The 17,410-nt window shown below is 40.1% G+C and overlaps 1 protein-coding gene across 1 annotated transcript in view; it reads left to right on the top strand.

The window, feature by feature from the left end:
• The window catches only part of DARS1 (aspartyl-tRNA synthetase 1), a 50,829-nt gene extending 34,876 nt beyond the window's left edge, over nucleotides 1–15,953 (top strand). The window contains exons 8-16 of the mRNA XM_083710419.1: nucleotides 4,387–4,498; nucleotides 5,967–6,101; nucleotides 7,436–7,583; nucleotides 9,659–9,805; nucleotides 11,409–11,451; nucleotides 11,788–11,868; nucleotides 12,345–12,456; nucleotides 13,391–13,462; nucleotides 15,398–15,953. Of these exons, the coding sequence (XP_083566545.1) occupies nucleotides 4,387–4,498; nucleotides 5,967–6,101; nucleotides 7,436–7,583; nucleotides 9,659–9,805; nucleotides 11,409–11,451; nucleotides 11,788–11,868; nucleotides 12,345–12,456; nucleotides 13,391–13,462; nucleotides 15,398–15,489 (942 nt within the window). The 3' untranslated portion in view covers nucleotides 15,490–15,953. The remainder of the gene's footprint in view (nucleotides 1–4,386; nucleotides 4,499–5,966; nucleotides 6,102–7,435; nucleotides 7,584–9,658; nucleotides 9,806–11,408; nucleotides 11,452–11,787; nucleotides 11,869–12,344; nucleotides 12,457–13,390; nucleotides 13,463–15,397) is intronic.
• Nucleotides 15,954–17,410: the final 1,457 nt, after the last annotated feature.

Raw genomic sequence — 17,410 nt, 5'->3', positions numbered from 1 at the left:
TATGGTTTCCTGGTGTCGCGTTTTCCTCGTTTGAAAGTCAGGTGGTTGAAATGGAAATTATATGTAATCCCATATCCAGTCTATAGCTCTCTTCTTTAGATTCAGAGTAGCTGACAGAAGCTTTGCAGAATGATATCAGTAAAATCACTCAGATTTAAAATGAAAATCCCAAGTCCTGGTGTGACAATTGATTCTAGAGGACTGATAGGAATACACATGGATACATGTGCAATTTTGTAGATGGGTTTTTGTTTAATTCCCCAGTGTTGACACCTCATTTGTCCTCACATTTGCCTCTACTGACATACAGGCATATCTTCTGTCAAACTCTTGACCTCAACACTTCCATCTGGTCCAGGCATCTCCCCACCCCCATCTCCGCTTTTTAAAGTAACATTCCAATTTCTCAGAAGTTTAATCATTCAATAAAACAGCAGCAGCTGTGTTAGTTAGCTCTCCTTTCAGTTGGACATGAGCCTACACTTATAAATTAGGTGGCCTTACTTTGTTTCTGATTTCTTTGTATTTGTTATCTTTTATAGCTTACATTGACAGCGTCTACTGTTGTTGTTGTTGCTGCTGCAGTAGCAGCAGTTGAATTCTATGCAAGCATTCAATAAACACAGTTGTATATACATATAGCCAGATCTCTTAAATCCAATTGTTAGAAAGGTTTCGGAGACTACATCCTGTGTTTTGTCTGAGGAAGTTGAATGGAGGCTCTCGTATTGTAGTTATCAGATTGGGGTTGGGGGGCTGGCAAAATCCCCATTGGCCTGCTGCACTACATTTGCTGTGCTTTAATACAAGACTTTAGACCCAGTGTGGTTTAGTGAATAGAGTGCTGGACCTGTGGTTGACATCATCACTCAGTCATGAAGCTCACTGGCTGATCTCAATGTGGTGTATACAGTTATCCTTCATTTTATCCACACAGTAACTGTGTGAGGTAGGTTAGCCTGAGAGCAAGTGACTGGCCAAATATGGAGAGAAGGTAGGATATGAATGTAGTACATTTTAAAATAAAATAGATGTCTCTGTGCAATCATAAGCAAATTAGTATACCTTGTAAACTTGGCTTTAAGTCCATAAATAGGTAGCTATGCCTGTTATAGCTAATTAGAAAGTTTAAGGTAAGCTGATCCAGGTGACTTGGAAGCATGGTTCTCATCAAGCTAGTAAGATTTGAATCCTTCTGCAGGTAGAAAAGAGCATTACATTTGATATGTTTCATTTTTAATGCGCTTGCTACTATTGTAGATTTTATACAAATTCAACACTTGTAGTAAACATCGTAGAGCTTCAGCCTGAATAACTGGTCAGTGTCAACACAAGTAAAAATAAATTTATTTTTAAAAGTGACTTTGTAATTCCAAGAAACAGTAAACTTAAAGAGATTCCTGTATCTAGACGAAAGAAATGAAGTGAAATTTTTCTAGTTTCTGACATGCCGTAAGTAGTGGACAATGGAATGAAAAGGCAAATTGATATCAGAGTCTTGTAGCCTGTGATTCAGAGATTCCTATGCTATTTCTTTAAAGTGGACTTCTATTAGCACATGAAACTCAGACTTTAGCCACCTTCGACAAGGGAGAACCAAAATTGTTCCCTTCTTTTTTTATTATTATCTAAGGCTTCATTGTGACACTTTGAAACAAACAAACAAAAAGGATTTGCCCTAGTTGAGTTGACGTAAATGTTTTGGTTACATATCTAATCTAATCTGGGAATTACTCAGTAATAAATTAGGTAACAGAAACAAGTTCAGCCTTTCTTTATTGTCTGTTCCCTAATCTGCATCTTCACTTCAAGGTCAAAACGTGCTTAAGGTTCAACTTCCAGTCTTGGGGATCTTGCAGTATATTTTCTTGAGCAGTGATCATTTGTCTCCATCAAATTGCTTTTCCACAGCTTTTGTTGTAGGGTCCCATATCAAGAATTTTAGTTTTAGGGCCTGTGGCAGCACATTGTGCTACTTTGCTAGATATGTCAGCTGAATTTGAGGATTAGATAGTAACTCAAGGTTCCTTTTCTTTCCTAGTTAAAGATAGAGCTCTGCTGTACTAAAACTTAGCCCCTGGATTAGAATTCATTGGCCAGGGTTTGGTCGATAGAGGTTATTTGCTATTTAGGGGTCTCATTGTTAGAAGTCACCTAAAAATATATATTTAACATGATTTGCTTTCCTTAAACTTTGAGTAAGGAGGTAGAAATAAAAAAGCATCCAAATGCTGCTTATTGACAGAAATCTGTTAGTTCTCTGGGTTTGGCCTTATATAGGGACAGACCATTCATGCATCTAACCTAATATGGTTGACATTGGTCTTGTTCACATGTGACAGTGAGCCAAACTATGGCTTAATGAGATATGAGAATGTGAGGGCTCATGTGCCCCTCACTTTTCTCCATCGGGTCTGCGAGAGAGAGATTGAAAGCATCTGCTTCTGTTTTTAGCCCTAGAAATTTGCCAAAGCCTAGTTGCTTGTGAAGATGTTAATTTTTTAAAAAATGGTTAATTTTTTTTTGCAGCAGAACTATTTTTGATGGTAAACTAAAATGCAGTGTAGATCTGGCAGCACTTAGTAATAATAATAATAATAATAATAATAATAATAATAATAATAATAATAATAATAATTTCACTATTTATACCCTGCCCATCTGGCTGGGTTTTCCCATATACTGTACTATACTGTACTGTACTAATCATATACTGTACTAGCCTAGTTAACAAAATAGCTCATCAGATTGTATAATACATTCAGGCTGTTGTAATGAACCCAAAAGCCAAACTCTATATTCAGTCCATTGCTCTTATTATTTAGCAAGGCAGCAAATCAAGTGCTCTCCAACAAACATGTTGTGCAAGCATTTGTATATATTTTTAAATGTAGGCTAAATATATTATGGGGTGGTTGTGGTGAGACTAAGCCGCTGGTGGTTGCTTAGTTTTCACTCTCTTCTACGAGTCTTTTTGTTTTGTTTGTGCAGAACACAGTCGTGTGTGCGTCACATAAAGCACATCTCATGCTGTGCTTCCTTGCAGCTATGCCTCCTGTACTTTGCACAGCTTTGTTAGAGATGAGCCTGTATGTTTGTTGGAGATGAGCCTCTGCACTTCAAGCCAGACTTTATTTCCACCAATCAGCTGAAAACAAAGTCAGGTTGCGCTGAACCCTCTACTTTAGGAACGCAGTGTGACTGTGGTTAGGATCTCACGTGGCTAAAAACAAAACAGAGGGGGGTGGGAAACCAAACCAGAAAGATGGTACCAGCCACTTTCTCGCACTATTTTAATTAACTAGAATCTGTAACTTTCCAGTGAAGAAATGAAAGCAAGCTTTGGTTTAAAAAATGCAGTTCGTTGTGTTTAAAACAAAAACGAAAAAGCAACTTTATTTGAAAACAAAAAAAACCCTGACAGATGTATCACATTTGTATTCGTTTCTGCACATCTGTGGCTTGGCGTCATGTCATGTGAAAAACCACACATCTCAACCTAACTGAAAAGGTAGGCATCTTGAAAAAGTTACAGTAAACAGAACAGTGACGCACATCCTTATTTAGGAGGCACGGATGGTGGGGGAAGGGGAGGATAAAAAATGCCATTACTGGATAGGCACATGCAGCTGTATGTTGCCAACGCAGTTGTGGGTTTGCTTTGAACTATTCTTTATTTTTTCTTCACAATAAACCTCAGGGTTCTTGATCTGCATAGCATGCTGGTATGTTAACAGTTTTGCAAGCAAGCAACCTCTGTGATCTCTGAGGAGTATCAAGCTTGTCTCTGTTTTGGAAAAAGAACTATTGTATTGGAGGGGAGAAATGGCAGGTCCCCCCCCCCCCACACACCCATCACTGCATTAGATTTTACCTTCAACTCTGTATTGAGCTGACTTTTCTTTGCTGTGTGTGGGTGACAGGAGTGGGTAACTTTGTATAGCCTCTCTCAATATATTTTATCAATTTGGTTTTTTCATCTAGTTTACATTAAGCATTATTTTTACTTCTATATATTCATTATGGATGAGTGCAACAACTACTGTGGAGCGGATTCAGCTATTGGTAGCAGAATGCTATAATGTTGTTCTGTAGAAGACAGTTGTACCTTTGTAACTTTTCTCTAAACGCCTTACCTATATATCTATATATGATGAATAAAAGCTAATCAACCCCTTTGTCTCAACTGTTGCTACAGATTTTTAGCAGTTTCTCTTGCTCTTTTTGTGCAAACCTCTCAGAAAGTTTCCTCTGCAGGCCTTTGGGTAATAAAAAATTCTCTTGAGAGAACTGTTTAATGATATCCGTTGTCCTGATAAAATTCAAACAGTGTCCAGCAGCTGAAATAAAGCTAGAAATCTTAGTGTAATATCTTCTCTTTAACAGACCTCCACTAGCCAAGCTGTCTTTCGCCTGCAGTCTGGCATTTGCCAGCTTTTTCGAGAAACACTCATTCACAAGGGGTTTGTGGAAATTCAGACTCCAAAGATTATTTCTGGTATGTACTGGTTATTTGTAATGGATTCAAATAAATTCGCAATTTTGGAGGCAGTACACTACTGTGCAGGCGGGGGGAGGGGGGAATATATCATTGAACCAGAAAGTATTAATTGATTTTTAAGTAATCAATTGCACATTGAAACCTTTTCTTTAAAAATAAATAAATGCTGCTATATCCTTTGGAAAAACAGAAGTTGGTGCACTCCCCAGTAATCTCAGGGTAGAGAAACAGGCTTATTCCTTAGCATTTTGTGTAGTTTTTCCATCTGTTTAACCAGTCTTGAAGCCCAGAAAAATGAGCTAGCCTGCAGAAAGGCTTCCTAGGCTGCTTAGGGCTGGCAGAAGAGAGACAGATCTATCTTTCCCACAGCAGCTAACTTTTGCATTTATGTATTTGGTTCATATGGGGGGGGGGGGGCTTCTCCTGTTCCTTTCTTGGTTTGTTTGCTGGACACAGGGTGGATATACTGCTTCATTTCTCCTTTGCCAGTCTGTTCACTCCTCTACACAGAGCTCCTTGTCACCGGTGGCTACTAGGCTACTGCTTAAATGCAAGGCTGCTTTCAACCAAAGGCAATATAACAAGCATAGAAAACAAAATATATTGTGTAGTTACAGCAGTGGCTGGCAACAGCCAATTCATGTGCCCACTGGGACCTACCGACAAGCCACCCTTCCCCCCCCCTCACTGCCATTGGCTGTGTGAAGCCAAAATCCATAGTCTGGAAAGGAATGGAAATAGTAAAATATGGATTGCAACGCAACATTCTTACTGCAGTTCCTCCCTTCTCCTATAAAACCCCACCTGAATGCCTCATGCCACATTCCTCCTCTTCTGGAGCTGGCATTTTAGCTTGTCTTGGTTTTAAGTCCATTTTAGCACCATAGATAGGAAAGAAGGTGAGAATCGGGCTTGGAAGTTTGCTCTTCATTCCAGCATATTGCAGAAGGCTTGGGTCTGTCGACCCTAACAACACAGACCTAGGTGATACCAAATGTGTCAGGCATTATTACTATGGCCAGCCCTATTTTTAGGTAGTGTGTTGCAGTTGCTTCAGGTGCTGGGGCGGTGGCAGCAGTCCCTACAGCCATTCATCCTGAACTCTGAGGCCATTCACCTTTGCTGGACATTAGAGCTGTATATACCCTCCCTAGAAAAATGCCGTTGGGTCTGTCTGATGCTATCCTATTGACCGTGTCGAAGTAAGATTCATTTGCCAGGCAGCTTCTATATGTGGAGCGGTGGTAGTGTTGGAGGGGAAGTGCCATCTTGTAATTTACCTCAGTCAGCAAAATGGCGCTGGCTGGTGTCTTCTGACCCTTGGAGAAAGTGTTTAAACATTCCATTTCCATCTCTGAAAGTGTACTTGCTGAATTGTCAGTTGCATGCAATAATTGAAGGAATCAAGAAAAATACATCACTTAAGTTTGCTCCTGCTTTATAGATAAATGCATTTATTTTTCAGCTGCCAGCGAAGGTGGTGCCAATGTGTTTACTGTTTCTTACTTCAAAAGCAGTGCCTACCTTGCACAGTCCCCACAGCTTTATAAGCAAATGTGTATCTGTGCTGACTTTGACAAGGTTTTCTGCATTGGGCCAGGTGAGGAAAGCTCTTTTGTTTTTCCCCCTTTCTTACTAATGCAACAGTCATGTCTCTGGAGCCAGCGTGCACTAAATGTTCAGGTTATGCACGTACTGAGCATTGCGAGGCCTTTTCCTTTCTAATCTGCAAACCAAACAAAAGTTTCATGCAAAGGCTGCTAATCCATATGGCAGTTTGACAGGGTTTGCAGGCGGAACAAATGTAATATTTTCAGCTGACGTGAGAACAGTGAACAGAGCATTGGTGTTCTCTAGTGGTTGTTGGAAGTATCATACAGCTGTTTCCTGGCAGAGAAAAAGATGACTGCAACTGTAATGGTTAATCTCTCGATGAACTTAATAGAAGCCTACAAGCTTGGCAGCCCTAGAGGTTTTATTAATGTGGGCTTGCTGAAAATCAATACATCCTAAATTAGACGGTGCAAAATATTTTCATGTTCTGGTTTTTCACAATATATCAGTTTGGATTATCATCATAGATAGCATGTGCTTATCTTCCCTCTCCCCTTCCCTGAGCTATAAATTACAGGGGAGTACTGTACTCATTTTTGTATTGTAGAGCAATCCTTGCACCTCATATCCCCAAACATATTCTTGAATATAAGAACCAAGTGCTGCACACCAACGCTGCACTACTTTAGCTCCTGCCCCCTCCTATTTCTTTTTGATGGAGAGAAATTGCACAAAGTATTGGTTGACACAGAGACCCTGGATCATAGGTACCATAATATAAAATGTGGGTGGAGATAGAGATAAAAGCTACTTTTCCATGGCAGGAGAAATACCACCCTGTGTAATATATGAACTGGGGAAATATTCTGAGATAATACAAAAATATTTGTAAGTCTCACTGACTTCATTGTTGGCTTAAATTGTTTCTTGATGGTGTTCAAAGGACCTACATGCACACTGGTGTGTGTTACTGTTCTAAATCTTCACAAGTTTGGGAATAGCACAGACTGCAGTTTTCAGATAGGAGCTGCACTCTCAAGTCACAAAAAGAGCCCTGTATTTGTCCTGATCTAGTGGTTTAGCTCCCAACTCAGAGCATGGACAACTGTTGTTGAGCTGTTATCTCCCAGGGGAGCCAACAGCACCTCCTTGCCAGGATTCAGAGTCACTTGCAGAAATTTTACTACCACAATGACCATTTTGGTGTTTAACAGGGGTCTCTCTGGCAGGAGATTAGAGTCCTGTTTCAGATAAGAGCTATTGTTCTGTCTATTTAAAATGGTAATTTGGTGCTAGAGTGTCTGTCTGAAGCTAGTCTCTACTGAGACCCATTTGTTTGGGATCTTAAAGTAATTTAAAACGTTCTCCCCCTTTGTATAGTGTTTAGGGCAGAAGACTCTAATACTCATAGACACCTGACAGAGTTTGTTGGTCTGGATATTGAAATGGCCTTTAATTACCATTATCATGAGGTGGTGGATGAGATCGCAGACACCATGGTGCAGATATTCAAAGGACTCCAAGAAAGGTAAGAAGTAAATTACATGCTATAGAAACCATAGAAAATGAGAGGCTATTTAATGTTGTCTGGAGTGCCAAAGCTAATGTGAGAAAGAGAGTTTGTATCATGTCTTACAGGCAACAGTCATAAAAGTACCCTGTTGCCAGATGGATCTGTAATCAGGATAACTTTTGACTATCTGTACACCAAATCTCAGCTTTTTCTATCTTGCAAGTAGTACAGTTTTTGATACTGAAGTCTGCTAGCAGGGCACAAGCATGATCTTGCATACGAGGAACCACATGAGTAGAGAGAAATCTCTTTTTCTTTCTACTGATGGACCATAAGTCAGTGAAATAATAGAATGGCAGCAGGTTAAAGATGTGCATAAAAGCATTTCATGTTTCTCTAATGCAGTATGAACTGCTGGAATTCATTGCCTTGATGGCTTCTTAAAAGGATTAAATAGATTCATGAATAGGCCTTTCTTGGTTATAATAGCTAAGAAGGAGCCCCTGTGTTCATAGGTGTTATGCCGCTGAACAACATAGGTGACTCTCTCAATTCATTGCCCTGTTTGTAAGCATCAAACTAGTCAGTGTTGGATACAGAGTGCTGGGCTGTGTGGTCCTTTAGTCTGATACAGCTTGTGAATACTTGTTCTTGCCCTGCTGAACTGCCTTTCAGATTTCTTCTCATACCTACACGTATCATCCTTTTTGGCCCCTAATATTCTTTTTTTATAGACCAGGGATGGGCAGAGAATATGCTTACAATTAAGGAACAAGTGCATCTTCGTCCAGGAATCTGATTTCAGGGCCAAAACTGAGCACTCAGCTCTTTCACACACAAACCCATTCTAGACCAGGGGTGGGAGAGAATAGATGTACTGGGAGATCTCTGGAATATCTGAAGTACATTTGATATTTGATTCTGAGTTGTGTAACAATAGCAGCAACTTTTGTTTCCAAGCTAGGCTGCTGAAACAAATATAATTGGGGCGGGGGGGGGGCGGTTTTGCAGGAATGGGTTGGGGTGAAAGAACTGAGTGCTCAAGTTTTGGCCCTGAAAATAAATTCCTGGACAAAGGTGCACTCATTCCTTAACTGGAAGCATCGAGCCCTCTTTCTAAATTACTATTTACACTTGAATTTTGCTGGTGGAATTCAGATTTCTGGGGGAAATCCAAACAGATCCCTTTGGCATGAAATCCATTCGCTCCCTATTGTAGACTACAGAACGGTAAGGATATATATGCCATGGGAATGATGTACAGCCCCTTGGCCCATTTTAGGATTAGGTTGTAGGCCATGAACTGTTTCCTTTTGCTGTCTTCCTCCCGACAACAGCTTTCTGGGCTGCGTCAAAGGGCAACCCACAGGTTTTGTGGATGGAATGGTAAGGCCATAACGCTGCTCTCGGATGTAAGGGCTGCCACATAGCTATGTACATTACAGTTAGTATTGTTTTTACAAAAGCTTAGCATGCTTTCCCACTTTGGCATCACACCTCATACAGGACAGTTTCATAACATTCTGGAGGATACTTAGGCTTGCAGCTGCAGAATTCTCTTGGACCACAGTCCCCTTCAAGCCCAGCTTGAAACTGTGACCAGGAGCAGCAACAACTTTGCAGCTTTTTGTGGAAAATAGCAATATGAATACAGTAGCACATTTACTGATAACCCCTACAGTTGGCTACCATAATGCTCTCAAGACAGGGTGTGGCTGCCTGGAAACAGCAACTGGTTCAGAATACAGCAGCCAAATTGATTTTCCATTATAACCTGTTTTATATGAGATTCGTGGTTACAGGTTGTTTCCAGGCTAAATTCAATGCCAATGCTTGCCTTTAGGGCCCTTCATAGTTTAGGCCCATAATACCTGAGGGTCTTGCATGTGCTCCTTCTTACTCCCTGAGATCTGATGATGAAAATCTCCTCGCATTTCATCCAATCTTTTTTGTTGTTGAAGGAAGTCAGAAAAACATAGATCATAAATGTTGCATGGTGTCAGAGTGAGCTCTTGTGGTGAAGAAGGGTAGTGCCTTTTCTCTTCTGTGTTTTTGCTTTTGTTGAAAATGGCAATCTTTTTTACGTGAAGGTTTCAAACGGAGATCCAGACTGTGAGCAAACAATTTCCATGTGAACCATTCAAGTTCTTGGAGCCGACGTTGAGGCTGGAGTACCGAGAAGCTCTGGCCATGCTTCGGGAAGCTGGAGTAGAGATGGGGGATGAAGATGATCTCAGGTACACTCATGTTGATGGGAAAGATTAGTGCCATATCTATTGGTATTGCAGATGTAACCATTTTGGGACTACATTTGGATTACATGTCGCTGTGAAAACAGTTCATACATTTGCTGGAATGCCAACACAAGCCTGTCACACTTTTCCAGCTATAGGAATTGCCACCATTATACACTCATGTACAAAATAGAGAGACGCCCCATTAAAATAAATCTCCTTGTTAAGAATGTGATGTGTGAAGAGCACCTTAAATGTTGGTTTCTCACCATTCCAAGTGGTATAAAACATCTGTTCCAGAATCCAAGCTGTTAAGTGAAGAGAACAAACCTGGTGGTGCAGTATAGCTGGGAGCTGTCTATAAACAGGTCAACCCAAATCTGTGTGGCCCTGAAGTCTCTCTCTTGCCCCTTAATTCATCCTAGACCACCCAGAGCAGTGTAACAGCTTCTTCTTTCTGTAAACAGTGGTCTGTTTAAAAACAAACAAACTGAAAATCCTCGGTCCTGGGATTACAATAGTTCATTCTGGAACATAAAATCACTTTAATGGAGAAAAGTTGATGTGATTATTTACCAAAACAAATATTTGACCTGTCCAGTTGATGGAAGGCCTTCTGATTAAATTTGTCTTCTGCACAAAATAAGGAAGTCTGGCTTCCATGTTTGTGAACTATGTTCATTATAGAGGCTTGAACATCCTAAGAGTTTGGTTGTATGCATGCTTATTCAGAAATGCATCCATTGGAGTCAGTGGGTCTTATACCCATTTAAGCATCCCTAGGAAATATTACTTAGACTTAACATAGTTTTTGTCTAATGAAGACACACAATTCTGTAAAGCAGTGACAGCTTACTTTCTGTCTGCTTCTCCAGATGGTTATGTGTCTCTTTATAGGCTCACAATATCTCAGGAGTAAACAAATGTCCTGACCACCCTACTGCAAAAGAAAAACATGTAGCGTTGGGCCTTTTGCTATAAGTATTATAGTAGTTTCATTTTTTAAAAAAAATCTCTGTGGCACTTTGAATTGCCTGAAGCTAGCAACCAGTGATCCTAGGTGGAGTGTGCCTAAAGATGCCAGTTGTGTACTGGAGAATGGAAAGCATACAGGGAGGGCACTCCCACTGCAGGAAACGAAGTGTACTATACCAGTGCCAGTCTTGGTTCTCACAGACACATTTAGCGAAACAATTATTTGTGTAGGCACTATTATAAATGCAGTATATGGAAGTGGAGTATGCATATAGTGACTGCATAGCCACCTCTGCATGACATACTGCAGAGTCTGGTCTGGTCCCTGTTAGTCATGTGGCCAAGCAGAGACCAGCAGGGAATAAAGCCCACTGCAGGCTTAGGTGGCAAGCAATAAAACCAGCCACTCCTGATCCAACATTTGGAGTTTGTCTGGCTCCCATGACCAATAATACAGTATCACATTCATCCAGGGTTGGTCTAAAACAATTGAATGGCATGAGTGGATCTACACACGTATTTTCTCATTTGTGGGATTTGTACAGCTTTTCAAAGATCAGTGCATAAAGACTCAGAAACACGAACTATAAAAAAGCTGCTTTAACCTGAACCTTAAAATCTTTGCTTTCAGTACACCAAGTGAAAAGCTCTTGGGTCGACTGGTGAAGGAAAAGGTAAACCTTTTAAAAATTACTTTGAGTCATTAATATAGCAGTAAAGTGTATTTTTGGAACAAGTTTGAACAGGTATGCTTGACACCGGAAAATGTTAACATTTGTAGCAGGTCATTCATATAGAATTTTATAGTGTTTTTAATCTGCTGTCTTAGAACCTGCACGATACTATCAAATTTAAATTCTTAAAACTTGTTGGAATTAACTGATTAGCAAAATCATGTGTTGTGAAACTCCTCGGATTTTTAGATATGTATTATTTAGTTGCTGTTTTTTAAAACCTCTTTCCTTAAAAAAAAAATTATCTTAATTTTATTTATTCCTGGTCTTTTGCAGTATGACACAGACTTCTATATTCTTGACAAATACCCTCTGGCTGTGAGACCTTTCTACACAATGCCAGATCCAGCAAATCCTGTAAGTAAATTGTTGCATGCTTATCAGTGTTTTGATTGCTGTGAAATATGATGGAACATTGCAGGCCACTTTCAGGTGTCAATAGGGGACTGGCCTGGCATGGAGTTTCTGTCACAATTATACCATATTCATGTAGTAAATTTAAAGTCAGGTGTTGAGTAGGTATGGGTCTCATAATCTGAACTGATCATTGTCCTTTGCACAGGTTCCTTCAGGAACTAAAACCAATGCTAGAAGCAGGTGTTTGTTTTTCTTACTACAAGTCCCATGATCTCCAATGGAAAAAGATGATGTTATTGTACTGACGTTATTGTATTGTAATAACTGATGTTATTGTATTGAAAGCAGTGGACACAAGGGAAGGAGAGGCCTGCCTTCTCTGTTGGAAGTGGGATGGGCATAATCTGCACTTAACAACAGTCAAATTTTGCATACCGTTTAACTGCTAGTTACTAAAATGCAATCTTTTTTTAAAGAAAACATCCAACTCCTATGATATGTTCATGAGGGGAGAAGAAATTTTGTCTGGGGCTCAGCGAGTTCACGATCCTCAGCTGCTGACTGAGAGAGCTTTGCATCACGGCATTGGTAATATTTCAGATATATATATATTCCTGTCTTTCACTTTCAAATCAATGCATGCAACAAGGATATGAAGAGATTAGAGCAGGAAACGGAAGCCTTATTCTTTGTATATAAATATAATGGCTAGATCCAAATTTAAGTTACTTCCCATTGAAATTAAGCGGTATCTAACTTGCTATGTTGATTTTGATGGGCCCTAAGTGTAGGATCTTAGTCTGAATACAGCCAAGTGTCTTAGCAACATATAACAAATGTGTCCAACAAGTTTTCAGCCACAAACAACTTTTCTAAGGGTACCTGTTCCAGGGAACTTCCCCCAGGTCACGAGTTTCTATTCTGTACAATATTTGTCAGTCTCGCTACAATTATATTTCAGTTCCATCCATCCAAAAGCTCAGGGGACCATCAAATGTGTTGAATTGTCAGGTGGACTTAAATGCAGGGGATGCACAAAAGTGGATTTGGATACCTGCAGGTGTTTCAGGGTAATCATTTTATCATTTGGTAAACGTGCAGCTGTTAGTTGCTGAAGGGAAATCAAAGAATATTGTCCCCAGGTAGGATGTCAGTTACAGAAAGGACAGGTGGGCCTGGGGGCTAGTGGACCTGGTGCCTTTCCCTGTACTATATTAAAGCCGAAAGCAATATCCTGCTGTTCTGTGGATTTACTTTTTTGGGTGGGGGTGTAACCCCTTAAACAGAGCTGCTGCTCATATCTTGTGTTCAATTTTTAAACAACAACAACAGGATCAACACAGCTTTGGCTACTAAGCACACTGGATTTGTGCAAAACAATAATAGTGGGTTGGGGGAGGGGAGCTGTCCAGAAACTGAACTACTTTGTTTTAATGTGTATTCTTTATATTTATGCTGCATGCTTTTGCTGTGCTGCTAAGGAGAATTGGACGCGAAGCAAAATAATCTATTTCTTTTACAGATTTAGAGAAAATTAAGTCTTACATTGATTCCTTCCGTTTTGGTGCACCTCCCCATGCTGGTGGTGGCATAGGTAACGTAGCTTATTTTATTTTCATTGTATTCTGGCCCTGGATTATCATCATATGGAAGGACAGTTTTACAACAAAGATGATCATAGCATTTGAGCTTATTTCGGAAAGCTAACCTGGATTTACTGGGGATGTGTATGTTTGAGAAACATCCTAAGCTTCTTATCTCTGAGATTTATAAAACAATCCATGCTTTAAGCTTTGCTTTCCTTTTTACAAGACAACTATCAAAGGAAATGATCGGACAAGATTCAAAAGCCCATAATCAAAGGAGAAAATCCTACTGCTTGTTAGCAGTGGTGTTTCTTTCCCAGCCCCCCTTCCCACTAGTGGGGCATCGAATGATGAAGAAAGAAAGCAGTTGTTTATTTGATGGAGATTTATCCCTACTGTTAATAGAGGTAATGATATAAAGTCTAGAACACTCAGTGCATTTTGATGAAACTCATTTAATTCTCCCCCACCTCCACTGGTTGTATTTGGACCAAACTTGAACATTTCCCCCCCCCCAAGTACAAAGTTGGTGATTTATTTAACACTTTTTCATTTACAGGTTACGCAACTTGCTTTATATGGCAAAACCTTGCTGATTTTACAAGAACAATTTTGCAGGCAGTAATTAGCACATGACAAACACGGAATAGTACAGTCATACCCCGGGTTACAGACGCTTTGGGTTGTGCGATTTTGGGTTGCGCACTGTGCCGAACCCAGAAGTACCGGAACGGTTACTTCGAGGTTTCGGCGCATATACAGAAGTGCTCAGTCGCACTTTGCACTTATGCAGAAGCGCTGAATTGTGACCCGCGCGTGCGCAGGTCGCGAACGCTGCGGGTTGCGAACGTGCCTCCCGCAAGGATCATGTTCACAACCCGAGCATCCACTGTACAACCATGTTACGCTATTCAAATACAGCAAGCAATGGGATACTATTCCATTGCTAACTCTTCTGGTGTGGCTTCAGCTGAGAAGGAAAATTGTTCCGGGCTCTAGCCCCACCAGCCTCACAGACTTTCACATTTTGAAGGGAAATGCGGGTTTCCCAAACCCATCTTTCCCTCATATTGCTTAATTGAGGGGATGACCAGGGAAGCATTTGCAGAATAAGAGAAGGTGGGATTAACCTACCTCACCTCTGCTTCCTATCCTCTTTTTATCTCAGCCAAGCTCTGAAACCAGGCTAAAGGCAAAACAGCTAGGGGTAGATTTACGGAGAAGAATCCGTGAGCCTGGGAAAGGTTAATCAGTATATCCTGTAAGTGCCTCCTGCATTCTTTTCTTGGTAAAAACGGGGCTGGATCCTGTCTTTGCCAAACTAAAAAACCAAAAAAAAATCGGCTACCAGGCTTTCAGATTGGTGATACTTTTTGCATAAGGCTGCTTTAAATATTAATAGAAATAGAAATTACATATTTTGAAGAATTTGTAGCACTGATCCAAACAGTGGATTTTGAGCTTAGCCTGCTACGATGCAATCGTTTGTGTTGCAGATCTAATGAGCATGTGGTAGTGTTTAAGGGATGAGAGCGCTCTCAGCAGAAGCTAATGGGGCAGCCTGCTGTGCATATGAGGCTTTGGGGTGTGGTGATGCCCTCCAACAAAATTCTTTTTAGCAAGTGTGGCAGCTCAAACTGTGTTTGCTTCTGTTTGTGATGAACTGCAAGCTTGGTGTTCCACCCAAACCCAACAAGCTGCCTACTAGCCATGGGTTGGTTTGTTTCAATTAACCACGGATTAGGGTTTGGATGACCTGTTAAATTGCATTGAATTAAAAACTAAAGTGAAAACTTTCTATCCCCTCATGGCTGTACAGCAGAGGAGCACATTGAGTACAAAGTTTGATGCGACTCATGAACCACGCTGTTGGTTCATGTATATCTGTATATGTATTACACCACTTGGTCTTCTAGCTGATGAGACTGGATTTAATTTTACAGGGTTGGAAAGAGTCACCATGCTGTTCCTTGGACTGAGCAATGTCAGGCAAACGTCCATGTTCCCTCGTGATCCTAAACGTCTAACGCCTTAAGGAAACCAGAGCGAGTTTGAAAGTTTGCTCCCTGCTCTGAACAATATAGCATAAATGCAGTATGCAACGGATGTACATCTAACCTACTAAAGTGCCACAATAACAAATGTTCCACTAATTTATTACTAATAATGAAGCCAACCATTTTAACAGATCTGGGTCGTGTTGCAGAAAACGTTATCTTTTTATGAAACATATTTGAAGTTAAGGGTACTGTTATCATCTTGTACTTTACAGCTTTCTATACACTTGAATTTTTAAAAAATTCATAGTTGTGTAATAAGGGGAGGACGTTTGTTTTTTAAAAAATATGGCAGCAGAGTAGAATTTGATCAACAGTAGTAAGAGAAATTGACAAAATAGTGAGTTGGAAGCGGATTCTTTTGAGAATTAACATGGGAAATACTGAACTCTGATCTTACATTCTTATAAATGCAGGTTGCAATAAAATTCCCTAACTATTTTGTGTGTGTCTCTTGTTTTCTACATTGCAGAATTTGTTTGTATTTTTTGTCAGTGTGCTGTCTTGCTTTTCAATACTAGAAAATAACTTTAAGCAGGGCATAATTATCTTGATCCCTGCTGAACAATGAACTATGCTGGGAGCCTTAATAACTGGCTAGCCTCTCAACCTCCGTATCTCACAGGACTATTGAGGATAAAAAGAGATGATCATGTATGTAAGCCTTAAGAGAATGTGCTTAAAACAGGCGCGAGGAACCTCAGGGCCACAGCATGGCAGGGGCACTCTTGCTGAACTACAGCTCCTATAATATTTGACCATTGGGCTTGGTGGCTGAAGCCGGTGGGAACTAGAGTTCAGTGACATTACCCATACTTTCCGAGATTGTTAGTCCTGGAACCTGCTCTCTTGTAAAGTGCCATGCACACTGATGCTGCTGTAAAATACAATAATTTGGTCTTGTGTTTTGAAATTGCAACTAAAAGAGCTAATAGTTACAGTTCTGTGATGTTTTTATTTATTCAGGAGTGAGATATTAAATAATAATAATAATAATAATTTAATTGCTGGCCAGATTTTTAAGTGTTTCCAAGCAATTAAGCCACGGTGTGAGATTTAACGGTGGGTGGTACCAATGTATATACAGAATTATGGTATCCTAATTTTCAGGGGCATTGCCATTAATTAAAGGTCCTGATGCAGGAATCAGTGTGTGCAAGTTGCAGGCACTTAAATAGACTCGGTCAAATGACACACTAATATTTTGTTTCATACCTTTCTTTGAGGATTATCACTCAAAACAAAGGTCTGGGCAAAAAATGGAAACTGCAGAAAATGAGGACTATGAAGTCACCTGGTTGAGAAATCAGGTTAGGCAGCTTAGCTAATGGGCCAGCTCTGAGTACTAAGCACTGGCATGTTCCCAGAAACATTTTTTAAAGTGGGTTTGCCTGCACGTTCCCAGCTGTATTTGTTTGCTAAGTGGATTATAAATAACTACTTATTACCACAATTTTATTGCTGTTAAATCTGGTTCCAGAAAGAGTTGTTTGTTCAGCTAATCCAACTGGAATCGATCAAATTCAATTACCTTTTCCCATGCAGAGCTAGTAGTATCTCAGGATAATAGGCTTTATTGGATGCTGCATCCTAATAAATAACAGAGTCGCTCACTGATTCATGCTGAAAGGTTTGGAAAATGATGTTTTAGGACAAATGAATTTATTGCAGATTTCTGTTTGTTTTCTCACAGATCATCCCTTATGCCTTCATCCCATGTGTGTGGAAATGTCTTTGCTCCATATTGCTATGCTTAATATGTGGTACCTGGTGCCCTGACAGTAGACAACCTATGAATTGGAGCACATTACACCCATTAAGGGGGATACTGCAAAAAATGACATCCCTGTATCAAGGTCTTCACTCCCACTTTACTGAATAGATTAGCCTGCTGTAAGG

This window comes from Podarcis gaigeae (genome assembly GCF_964106915.1).
Source record: "Podarcis gaigeae genome assembly, chromosome: 1".
NCBI lineage: Eukaryota > Metazoa > Chordata > Lepidosauria > Squamata > Lacertidae > Podarcis > Podarcis gaigeae.
Note: the sequence above shows the minus strand (reverse complement) of the source record. Positions and strands in the feature narration are given on the sequence as shown.